The sequence below is a fragment of the Mauremys mutica genome, chromosome 1 (genome assembly GCF_020497125.1).
Source record: "Mauremys mutica isolate MM-2020 ecotype Southern chromosome 1, ASM2049712v1, whole genome shotgun sequence".
Classification (NCBI taxonomy): domain Eukaryota; kingdom Metazoa; phylum Chordata; order Testudines; family Geoemydidae; genus Mauremys; species Mauremys mutica.
The window spans coordinates 306,786,020-306,799,014 of record NC_059072.1 but is presented as its reverse complement, the minus strand read 5'-3'; the positions used below and the strand labels follow the sequence as shown (position 1 = coordinate 306,799,014).

At 46.7% G+C, this 12,995-nt stretch overlaps 1 protein-coding gene across 4 annotated transcripts in view; it reads right to left on the bottom strand.

Moving 5' to 3' along the window:
* The window catches only part of FNDC3A (fibronectin type III domain containing 3A), a 178,541-nt gene that overhangs the window by 61,073 nt on the left and 104,473 nt on the right, over positions 1 to 12,995 (bottom strand). For all 4 annotated transcript variants that reach the window (XM_045013964.1, XM_045013974.1, XM_045013983.1 and 1 more), the window contains 2 exons: positions 8,750 to 8,808; positions 205 to 362 (listed from right to left, as the gene is read on the bottom strand). In XM_045013964.1, coding sequence (XP_044869899.1) covers positions 205 to 362; positions 8,750 to 8,808 — 217 coding nt within the window. The remainder of the gene's footprint in view (positions 1 to 204; positions 363 to 8,749; positions 8,809 to 12,995) is intronic.

Here is a 12,995-nt window from a genome sequence, read left to right as displayed (position 1 = left end):
TCAAGCTTTTACATAGTAAATTATTGGTAAAGATTTGGGAAATAAAGCAGTTTCATCTTACTGATTAAAACAATTTGCCTCAAAAGTGAAGTTGTGTGAGACATCTCATTATCTCACTCTGTAGATAAAAGGCAGTTTTTAAAATAGGCTTTTATGTACAAAGTTCAGGACATCAGTAATCTAATAAAGATAACAAATACCTACGTATATACAGTTTTGTATTTTCCATCTTTTCCGGTGTTTGAAATCAGAACTTCATAAACATACACCTTCGGCACATTATTCTTGTCAGCGTCCCCATTGATGACACTGGATGGAGGGGACCATGCAAGTACTACTGTCCGTGCCTGAATGTCTGATATCTACAGAAACATAACATTTAAGAACTCTGTCATATAACTTCAATTGTGGGCCAATACTGATAACTAAACAGTATGAATAAAACAGAACAGAAAGTGTGACTTTTTCAGAATATTTGTTCAATTACAATAACTCACTGGTTAGGCTACAAGTGGGACCAAACTACCGTATGTATTTGGAAATACAGGAAATGGCATGATCACTTCCATCCTCAGACACAAAGCTATTTGCAACCAAAGAACATAGATAAGTAACCAGAGCCATCTAGTGGCAAAATACAACTGAACAGTGTGGTTACATTTGTTTGACATTCTTGTGTATAATAAATTCTGGGAATAATTGTTTTTTATTTAACACGGCTCTAAAATTTTTTATTAAACTTGTTAAGACATGAAGTTAAAGGGACACCATGAACAACAACAAAATCACACCTCTGTCTGAACATTTATTATCTATTGTTATATGTAACATTTAAGATTACTAAAACTGAAAAAGCTTCTTTTATATTCAAGATTGTGTATTGTGCCTATCACCATAGTATCTGAGTGCCTTCCAAACGCACATTAAGTGACATGACTAACATTTATTGTGTGGTGCTCTTTCTTCCTTCCTCTCCCCAAGGGGACATTTGTGCATGGATTTCTTTTCATTTTATTTTTTTAAGCATATGTATGCTGTGTTATTATTAATGAAGGTAAGTTTAAAGCGCATTTGAACTTTAGAATGGAAAGTGGTGAGGTTTGCAATGGTTCTTTGATCCTGCAGGAATTTCTTCTGCAATCTTGAATCAGTCCTCTGAGAAAGCTCTGTCTTCTGCATAAACAAGTCTCCCCCTTGCAGTACACAGCTATGTTGTGCCACAGAAGCAGAGTTGTTGACTGAACTCCAGTTCTTGTCGCAGAGCTCTAGATGGTCTTTTAGGTATCCCGGTCCCAGACCATTAAAAGCTTCCTAAATAGAGACCAAGAGTTTGAATTTGATGTGACATTCTAGGGGGAACCAAAGTAGCAAGTAAAAGACATCTCTGATGAGCTCATGGTAATCCTTGTTGTGCAAGAGGCATGCTACTGTATTTTGTACTATGTACTCCTGGGGGAATTCTGCACCACTGCGCAATGCAGAATTTGTGCAGAACCTTCCCCGCAGAAAAGATGGTTACTTACCTCTTGTAACTGTTGTTCTTCAAGATGTGTCGTTCAGGTCCATTGCAATTAGGTGTGCACGTGCCATGTGCACGGACGTCGGAAACTTTTTCCCTTAGCAGCTCCCGTCGGGACAGCAGGGGAGCCTCCTAGAGTGGCGCCCTTATGGCAGTGTATATATTACCCTGCTGGCCTGACCCCCCTTTGGTTCCTTCTTGCCGTTAACTCCGACAGAGGAGAAGGGGGGTGGGTATTATAATGGACATGAACAACACATCTCGAAGAACAAGAGTTATGAGAGGTAAGTAACTCTCTTTTCTTCTTCGAGTGATTGTTCACGTCCATTCCAATTAGGTGACTTCCAAGCTTACCATTGGAGGAGGGTAGGAGTCATGGAATGATTGATTGAAGAACAGCTCTGCCAACCACCACATCATCTCTGGCCTGTTGGTTGACAGCACAGTGGGCTGTAAACGTATGCACTGAAGACCAGGTAGCTGCTTTACAGATCTCTTGGATAGGGACCTGAGCCAGAAAGGCTGTCGAAGATGCCTGCGCTCTGGTTGAATGAGATGTAATTGCTGGGGCTGGGACCTTGGCCAGCTCATAGCATGTGCAAATGCAGTCTGTAATCCAGGATGATATGCGTTGCGCAGACACAGGAAGGCCCCTCATTCTGTCGGCTATGGCGATGAACCATTGGATCGACTTGCGGAAAAATTTTGTGCGCTCTATGTAGAACTCCAAAGCTCTCCGTACATCTAGCGTGTGTAGGCTGCAGTGTCTCGGGCTCGTGTGAGGTTTTGGAAAGAACACTGGTAAGCAAATGTCCTGACCCATGTGGAATTGGGAGACCACCTTGGGGAGAAATTTGGGGTGTGATCTAAGCTGTACCTTGTCCTTATGAAACACCGTGTAAGGTGTTTCGGAGGTGAGGGCTCTCAGCTTGGACACCCTCCTTGCCGATGTAATGGCCACCAGGAACGCCACCTTCCAAGAAAGGTAGAGGAGGGAACAAGTGGCCAGGGGATCAAATGGTGGGCTCATGAGTTTGGAGAGGACCAAGTTCAGATTCCATGCTGGGACTGGTGGGTGAGAATATGGGAACACCCTCTCCAGCCCTTTGAGGAATCGCCCCACGATGGGATTTAAAAACACTGACCGCCCAGACTCCCCTGGATGGAAAGCTGAAATGGCTGCCAGGATGGAGGAAAGAGATAGACCCTGTTGCTTAAGGTGTAGGATGTAGTCTTAAATAACTGTGATAGGACCCTGGAGCGGTTGAAGGTGCTTGGGTTCAATTCAACAGGAATACCTTTTCCATTTTGCCAGGTAGGCAGCCCTAGTGGAAGCTTTCCCACTACCGAGAAGAATTTGTCTCACCGACTGAGAGCACTGGCTCTCCATGGGATTTAGCCAGAGAGTTCCAAGCCATGAGATGTAGAGATTGCAGGTGGAGGTGGCATCCATGGTCCTGCGTGATCAGATCCAGGTGGCGGGTCAGGGCTATCGGGGCATCTACAGACAGCTCTAGGAGGGTTGTGTACCCATGCTGCTGGGGCCAAGACGGGGTGATCATGATTACTGTTGCCCTGTCCCTGCAAATTTTGAGGAGGACCCAGTGGACGAACGGGATACGAGGAAAGGCATACTTCAGACCCTTGCCCCATGGTTTTAGGAATGCATCGGTGATTGAGTCGGACTGTGGTTTTGGAATGAGCAGAACTGAGGGCACTGTCTGTTGCTCTTGGTGTGAAGAGGTCTACTTGGGGATAACCCCACTTTTGGAAGACTAACGGTATGATGTCCAATCTGATTGACCCCTGGTGCATGTGGTATGACCTGCTGAGGCAATCCTCCAGCTTGTTCCTTACCCCTGGAAGGTACGATGCTTTGAGCTGAATGGATTGGGCTATATAGATGTCCCAGAGAAGAAGAGCCTTGCGGCAGAAAGGTGAGGGGCGGGCTCCGCCTTGTTTGTTTATATAGAACATGACGGTGGTGTTGTCTGTCAGGACTGTCATGCTGTGACCTTGCAATGTGGCATGAATGGTTTGGCAGGCCAGATGAAACGCCCTGAGATCCTTCAGGCTGATATGGAGAGATATCTTGTCCCTCGACCCCAAGCCTTGTGTCCTCAGATCTCCTAAGTGTGCGCCCCAGCCCACATCTGATGTGTCTGTTACTAATGTCAGAGAAGGTTGGGGCTTGGCGAAGGGGACCCCTGCACAGACCACTGGTTGGTCCAGCCACCAACCCAGGGATTCTAGAACCTGTTCCGGAATCATCACCAGAAGGTGGTAAGACAGTGCGAGCCACGCTTGTATGGGCCTGAGTCTCAGTCAGGCATGCTTGACCATGTACGTATATGCTGCCATATGCCCTATTAGATGCAGACAACACCTGACTATCGTGGTGGGGTACTGAAGCATTGATTTGACAATCTGCTCTATGGCTTGGAACCTGGGCTCTGGAAGCTTGCTTTCGCCTGTACCAAATCCAGGATTGCCCCTATAAACTCTATCCTTTGGGTAGGTATGAGTGACGATTTGGGTACACTGGAGCCCCAGTCTGTGAAATGTGTCCATGACCATCATCACGTGGGACTGGATCTCGTCCTTGGAATGACCTGTCAGTAGTCAGTCATCGAGGTATGGATACACTCAAACTTGCCTTTTCTTCAGGGAGGCCGCCACCACCGCCATGCATTTTGTGAACACCTGGGGGGCTGTGGACAGGCCAAACAGGAGAACCGTGACCTGGTAGTGATATTGGTTTACGACAAACCAGAGGAAGTGTCGGTGCACCGGATGAATGGCAATATGGAAGTATGTGTCTTTCATGTCGAGGGCAGCATACCAATCCCCTGGACCAACTATGGAATGATACTGCTTAGGAAGACCATATGGAATCGGAGTTTGACCATAAATTTGTTGAGTCTGTGAAGGTCTAAAATGGGTCGAAGACCCCCCCTTTGCCTTGGGGATTAGAAAGTAATGGGAGTAAAACCCCTTTCCCCTTAATTCCTGTGGAACCTCCTCCACTGCACCTATCTCGAGGAGCGAACAAACCTCCTGCATAAGGAGTTGCTCGTGAGAGGGGTCCCTGAAGAGGAATGGGGAAGGTGGGTGGGACGGAGGGAAGGAGGAGGAGAACTGGAGGGAGTATCCCACCTGTACCATACATAGGACTCAGTGGTCCGATGTTATATGGGACCACACATGGTAGAAGTGGGATAGCCGGTTTAAAAACCGTGGGGATGGATCCGGGAAGTGGGTTGGTACACTGTTCTCGGGCGCACCTTCAAAACCCTTGCTTGTTTCCGGGTTGGGGTTTATTCTGGCCTTGGTTAGGCGCATTATTCTGCTGTCTGTGCCTATTATTTCTGCCCCTCCTGCAATATGGCTCCTGTTTGGGGTGGTGTTGATACTGCCAATGCTGCGGAGGCTGAGGTCTGAAGGGCTTTTTCTGAGTTGCCGGCGTATGCATCCCTGGCGACTTCAGGGTAGCCCTAGGATCCTTAAGGCCGTGCAGCCTGGAGTCTGTTTGCTCCGAGAAAAGGCCCAAGCCCTCAAAGGGAAGGTCTTGGAGGGTATTCTGGACCTCTGGAGAGAGGCCTGATGCCTGGAGCCACACTGAACGTTGCATGACTACCCCCGAGGCAATGGTTCTGGCCGCAGAGTCAGCTGAATTGAGGGAAGCTTGTAGCGAAGTCTTAGCCACCGCCTTTTTTCCCCGCGATTAACACCGCAAGCTCAGAGTGTGAGTCCTGGGGCAGGTGATCCTTAAACTTGGACAGTGATGTCCAAGAGTTGAAGTTATGTCTATAAGGATCGCTGCTGGTTGGCTATGCGTAGCTGGAGGCTACCAAAGAGGTCCAAACGCTTCGACTCCTTGGCCTTTGGGGCCGAGGCTTGTTGGCCCTGTTGTTCCTTCTCACTGACTGCTGAAACAACTAGGGAACAGGGAGACAGATGGCAGAACAGGAACTCGTAGCCCTTGGAAGGGGCGAAGTATTTCCTTTCTACGTCCCTGGCCATTGGCATGATGGAGGCCGGGGTCTGCCATATAGCATTGTAATTCATCTGTATGATCTTTATGAGAGGAAGTGCGACTCAGGAGGGACCCTTGAGCATCAGGATGTCCACCATCGGATCCCCTTGCTCGACTGTTTCTTCTGCCTGGAGTCCCATATTGAGGGCAATCCTGTGGAGTAGCTCCTGGTGAGCCCCGTGATCGATCAGTGGTGGTCCTGAGACAGATGTGCCCGCCACCACTTCGTCTGGGGAAGAGGAGGAAGTGAGGTGCTGCTGGTTGCCCTCATCTAGACTCTCCTGTGTGTCCCCATATACCTGGGTCACGTCAGGGCCTGGCGGGGCTGACACCTCTTGAGGTGTCGCAGTGCTTGGCACTGCCTCGGGCATTGGGCCTGGTAGTGCTGGTTGCTCTTGGGAATCCGGGGGCAGCCTGGAGAGAGTGGCCTCCCTTGTCCTTGATGCATGCCTGTGTGGCAACCTGGAATGGTGTTGCATGGATTACCCGGACCTAGAGGCTCTGGAGGTGATGCCCTGCTGCTGGTGGTAGGCCCATGGGGTCCAGCAGGTGCCATGGACCCAGAGGAAGCCATTGTGGCTGCCATGCTGAGTGGGATTCTCTGCTGGCCACGGTTTGATGTCTGCTATAGCTGGAGCGACCGGAGTCGGCCTTGGAGCCAGAGGTTGTCGACGGAGAGGACCAGGGCAGTGCTGAACGTTGAGCGGCCGCAGGGTGCCATGGAGCTGGGGAGCAGTGTATGGCTGACCGGGACCGCGAATGGTACTGGGAGTCTTGGGACTGGGACCGGTGCCTCCCACTTGACACCGGTGAGGTTGTCGGTGCTGCACTCTAGTGCCCGGTGACCAATGGCATCATGGACTGGCAAGCAGTCTTCGCGGGCGCTGCTGTTGGGTTCGCTTCTGGTGCCGTAACCTAGCGCTGGGTCGAGGGTACCGGGGAATAACAGGACGCCAAGCTTGAACGGGAGCGGTGCCGAGACAGTGACCTCGAGTGGCGCACCATTGCCGGATTCCTTCTGGGAGACACCCTCTTGGGCTTCTTCCTGCACGGGAGGGGATTTGGCGCCAACAACTCAATGAGGTCTTTTGCTACCTCGAAAGTGTTGGGCGTGGCGGGGTGTTCAAGGACCTCCTCCAGACATTCGTTGGCACTGAATCCGCTGGGTACTGGACTCAACGGGACCTGTGGCGCCGGAGTCAATGGTGCCAGTTCTTGGCTCGGGCCTGCAATCTGTCTTAACGTGCCGGGAGCTTCTTTGAGCAGCTAGTAGCTCTTTGGGGAGAGCGCCCTCTTTCCCCTTTCTTGTGACGCTTAGTTGGTGCCAGAGAGGTCGACTGGTGCTGAGGTTGGTCATCCTGTCTCGGTGCCTGCGCAGTACTGGGTCGCGCACGGATGCCGGGGCACTTCACACCAAGGAAGCTGCGGCCAGTGCCGGTTGGTCAGGGGCCGGTGGTTGTAACGCGGCCTCCATGAGCAACTGCTTAAGGTGAAAGTCTTTCTTTCTTAATGCGTGGCTTGAAGGCCTTGCAGATTTTGCAGCACTCTGCCTGATGAGACGCTCCCAGACACCGGAGACAGGAGTCATGGGGGGTTGCTGTTAGGCATAGACTTGCAGCATGTGGCGCAAGCTTTGAAACCCCGGGCAGCAGCAGAGCCCCGGGCATGGGGGCAGCAGAGGGGATCCCAGGATGTGGGGTGGTAGCAGAGCCCCTTGTAAAACATGGGGGTGCTGCAGCATCCCCCGCAACCCTAGTTCCCTGGGTAAATGTTTAACCATGTAACCGACAGAATTTTAATCGGTTACACGGTTACTGTTTTTACATGTTATTTACATCCCTAGTTTTGACTATCCCAGCAGGGGAAAACCTTGGACTGAACTGGCCTCAGGTGGGCGAGATAGGAAGTGGCCCAGAGAGGGCAGTCTTAAGCAGCCTCAGTTGCCAGACCACTGGTGGCCCCAAAGGACTCTAGGCTGGAGCCTGGTGGAGTGGGAGGGCCTTGGGTCCCCTAACAACAACTCCCCTGCCTTTCATGGGTCATGTCCCTGACCACTAGGCCATGCTTCCTGACCAATCCTTGAGTGAGGACCATTACACTCTGCCAACCAGAAGCATCTCTTTGTCGAGCAGGTTTAACTTAACCCAGCTTTTCTTCATGTATGAGCTGATCCATGTCAAGCATTGGGCTAGGATGATGGAAATGGTTTTGCCATATGTTTTGAAGGATACAAAGAGATCTCATCTGCATATTGTTGGCATATGAGCTCATTAGGTCTCAGTAGTTCTGCTAATGGCTTCATTTTGATGTTGAATAGGAACTGAGAGAGAACTGATCCTTATGGAACTCAGCAAATACAGATCTGGAGGTGAACAAGCAGTTACAGACTAAAAAAAATATTTTCCCCATTTGTTTACTTTGTGCATTTGACAGTACTTTATTCAGGGTGAGTCCTACTTTTTTCACTGCATAGTAAATTAGTCGAATTTCCATGTCCAAGGCCCTATTTTCACCCAGGAATTGGGAAAATGGACATCATGCCATTCGACTTCAATTAAAAGGTGTAGTAAAGCTGCAGCTCAGCCAGCATACTGATAGCACTTCAAGCTACAAAGACTATTCCCCTCAGCGATCCACATACACCTGCCTAAGTTCTGAATTAGCAAATTTCTGCTTGTAATATACTGAATAATTATTTGAAAATTTACTGAAAATTTTTACTTTTGAAACTGATTTTGAATGTTAACAAACATTTCCCTGATTCCTTTAATGATAAATTGCCTATTATAAGAGAGAGTTTTACCTGTATAGTTATTATGTCAGCTGCATTAATGCCACATACACAGAACAGAAACAACAAAATAACAGGATTCTGTGTGTGTCTGAATGATTTTAACCTTGACGAGTTTACAGTGGGTAAAATTCTCTTCTTAATTACACTGGGACTGTATCAGGGCGAGCAAGAAAAGAATTCAGCTTAGTAAGTCTTAAAAAGTCAGTTTCTCTAAAATTTATGAAATGACCACTTTAAGTAATTTGAACTTCAGTGACTGACGAGCCCTCAGTCTGGTGATTTTTCATTACTGTTGCTATCTAAAGGTCGTCCAGACCTGGACAACAGAAAACCAAGTGTTACTACAGGGTAAAACATGAATAGCTCAATTCTGATTTTGTGGAAAGTAGCATTTACTTACCACTGGCTTGGTAATATTCGAAAGAAGTGCTTCGAGTGCTTTTGTTTCTTCATCATTTTCTTAAAAAACAAAACAAACAAAAGTCAAGGAATAACTGTTTAACATTTTTACAATAAAGCATCTTTTTAAATCCAGACAATACACACACATTTAGATGTGTGCAAGTGGAACTTCCTTATCAATTTAAGCTACATTGATATAAGGCACTCTAAAACTGAAAGAAGAGTACCTAAACAAGGGGGCTGTATAAATTTCATAGATTATAGAGGCATGACCATCTCCTAAAAATATATTTATTAGAGTTTAAATAACCCACTGCTTTGGAGGGCTTAGGAGACATCTTAGATATCTCAGTTACCTACCCTATTTTTTCGTAATATATTTAAAAAAGTGTTTACACTAACTAAACACTTATTTAAGATGCTTCATACGTTTTCTCATATGTACTACTGAGTGAACTGATCCAACCTGGCTTAGGTAGATTAGAGGTTAGATGGGAGTTGTAGGGTATTTTTCCTTCATTTCTTTTTTAAAAAATGAGCAAATTTCAAGTGAACCTTCCTGACTTGCTAAATTTCCCACCAGAAAGTGAGATCAAGTTAATTCACTATTTTATATTCATAAGATTTTTCTTGTTAAAGTTGATTAAAAAATATCTGTGACCTGTTATGTCCTTGTTACTGCAATTCTAGGTGACATTATAAAGTGTTTCCTCTTTTTAAATCAACTTTAAATTTGACATAAAATCCACTGAAATAAAGTAGATTTGCAAAGAAGACCTGCTCTGTGTGTGTATTTATTTATTTATGATTTTTAGTCATAACAGAGTAAAACCGAACTTCATAATAATTGCATTTGAATCAATGATAAACAAGTGCAACTGTGAACATTAAAACCAAAAAGAGAAGGAAAGAAGCGAAGATGAAAGTAGAAAGAAAAAATTTTGGAACACAGAGCTGCAATGCTGTTAGGAGAAAAACAGCAATTACAGTTTATAAGTGATTACATAGAAATACCTTTAGTGTTAAGATTCTCAATTGTTAGACAATAAAATTTTGGATGCTGCCTCAAAGAGAAACATCTATTATATATACATGTACAACAGAGGTATGATGTCTATTAAAAGTGTGTATGATGAAATGAGATGATGTGCAAATTGATAGCTCAGCGGTTTGAACATTGCCCTGCTAAACCCAGGGTTGTGAGTTCAATCCTTGAGGGGGCCACTTAGGGATCTGGGGCAAAAATTGGTCCTGCCTAGTGAAGGCAGGGGGCTGGACTCGATGACCTTTCAAGGTCCCTTCCAGTTCTAGGAGATTGGTAAAACAACAACGGTAAAGTCAAGCCAAAGTTTGAACAGTCTCTGTTTTCTTACTCTAAAAAGTTTGGCTACTTTAAATATACAGCACATATTTAAGGTTTATAACTGTACTGTAAAATGCTTCACTGATTTATTTTGTAACCTTCCAAATAAAACTGCTCGACATCTCTGAGTGAAAGGGTGAGAACTGCATTTTTCTTAGTATTCCACGTAGATTATTGACAGCTAAGAAGTCTATCCTTACTAATACGCTATTTTGTTTTTAAGTTTACTAAAAAGCTGCAACATAGTGTACATTAAGAGCAATACTATTCACACACACAACAGTCATATAGCCACAGATCAGTCCAGCAACAACCCCGCCCCTTCCAGTAGGGAGAACACAGAAGTGATGTAGCCAGCCAACCTGTGGGTGGTCAGCCCTAGAGGTTGAGACAACAGTTCAGCCTACTGGTTAGAGCTGGGTTGGGGGTAGGGATAGAGTTCAGGAACTAGTCGAGGGTAAGTACTAGAGGGACAGAAGCAGAATGCCAGAGCCAGAGGGTAAACCAGAATCGTAAACCAGAGGCTGAGCTGAGGACTGAAGCCGAAGGCTGGAGCAGAACAGGGGCTGGCTTGAGAGCGGACAGCAAGTAGATCAGGAGCAGATTCGAAAACAAGGCTAGAGCAGGATAGGAACCAGGTAGGAGCAGGTACTGGAATGAATGGCTGGAGCAAGGACTGGAAACAGGATCTGGGCAAGCGCAGCTGTCAGCGTGGTATGTGTTGAGCAGCTGCTGATCTGCTGTGGGTGCTAAGCTTAAAAGATGGCTGCTAAACCATCAGCCAATCAGGTGCTGTGGCTACTCTGTCAGTTCCAAGGCAATGCAGCTGGGCTAATTGGATGCCTAGCAGCAAAGTTAGTCAGGGAGTAGGTTAGCAACTGGCCTGGCCCCTGACAAGTGATGATGAGGGGATACCCTCTCCTGTGCAGCAGCATGACTGCTTTCTTTCTTCACTGGCTCAGTCCTGCACTAGCAAATATTGATGACATCCTAACTAGATATGGGTGCAAGGTTGTAATGAGCCATAAAACCAGCATCTCTGTTAAATCCATGGTTTTTAGCATCCAGCAGAAGTATGAATTTAAGTTCCCAGGTTTGTCTTTTGAAGTTGTTGTGCCGGTTTTCTTTGAGGAAGAGGACTGAGTGATCAGATGTGCAGTGAAAACTTTGTCAAAAGTGTTTGCTGAGGGGTGACAGGGTGTTTTTGCCTTTTATCATTTTTCTGTGTTAGTTCATTTGAGAGAGCAGTGATTGTCTGGTTTCACCCACATAGTTGTTGTTAGGCATTTGATACATTGGATGAGATATATCACACGTTGTGAAATGCAGTGTAGTTGTAGCTGTGTCAGTCCCAAGACATTAGAGAGACAAGGTGGGTGAAGTAATATCTTTTATTGGACCAACTTCTGAAAAGCTTGTCTCTCTCACCAACAGAAGTTAGTCCAATAAAAGATATTACCTCACCCACCTTGTCTCTCTAACACGTTGTGACAGGCATGCATAGAACCCACGGATCTTGAAAGGTGTGCTGTGTTGGTATTGATCATTGTAGCAGTGGTGATATGTCTCCAGGTTTTGCATCTGTTCTAGCAGGGTATGGTGCTGCTTTGAGTTGGTGTGTCCTGGTCTACGGGGAGCTTGAGTCTGATGATGAGGTGGGGTGGGAGGAGGGGAGTTGTTTGAAGGCCAGAAGAGGAGGCTTAGGAAAGATTTCGTTCAGGATGTGGTCCCCATCAAGAATGGGTTGTATCTGTTTGATACCCCTTAGAGATCTAGTGTGGGGTGGTAGGTGACAAGTAGGGCTGTGTGATCAATGGTTGTTTTTCCCCTAGCATATCTGATTGGCCCATTCCATGATGTGATCTATTTCTCTAGTGGATTGTCCATGTGTATCCTGGACTTTCTTTTCAGAGCAAATACTGTGCCTGTCTGCAGGTAATAGATTTTTTTTTGGTATGTCTGGGGTGGTTGCTGGATCTGTAGAGGTAAGTGTGGTGATCTGTGGGGATTTTTTATATAGGTGTTTGTAGGGTTCCATTGCTGAAGCTGATTGCGATGTCAAGGCATTTGATGCTGGTGTGGGAGTGTTCTAGAAGGAGCTTGATGTATGGTTAGTGGCTGTGGAGGAAATGTAAAGCAGCAGGGATACAGACTTTGGGCTGAGTGCAGCTGACGGGGATGTGCCTGGGAAAGGCACCAGCAACTAGTGCTCCCACTGAACCCTGCTAGGACGTGCCCAGAGCAGAGAAGAGAGATGGGGCTGGCAGTGCAGCTCCACCAGAGGTGGTGCGGGGAAGCCCTCTGAGTCCCGTCCCTTACTCACCCACAGCCACAGTTACCTGCTTGGCAGTAGGTTTCTAGTGCCCACTCTGGCCTGAGCCATGCCTGCAGTGGGGAGGTGATGGGAGAAGTAAGTGGGGAAGGAGCTGTGGGGAGGGTGGGAGCAAGGTGGTGCCAGATTGGAGCAGGTGTAGAAGGTGCACGGGGAATGGAAAAGGGGCCAGAGGTAAATGAGTGGGGAAGTCACATGCCCCCCCACAACCTTTAAATTGTGCCCCCCAACCATCAAGAGTTACAGGTCATCTCTGGCAGGGACTGTTTCCCTCCATGTCCTTTACAGTGCCAAGCAGACTGTTTGCACTCAATAGGCACATCAACATGCAGTACCAAGAACATCAAAGAGAGAAACCACAATGGTGGACAAAGTGCAGACCTTTATCTAAATGGAATTATATGATGTGACCTACAAAACTTGCTCAGATCAATCAAGATGCATCTAGCAGCTGCAATCTCTTAGGGCTGTCCCTCACTTTAATAACAAAGATGGTTGTAATCTCCATTTTATTAGATTATGTGAAATCAACAGGCTGCTGTCCAACTC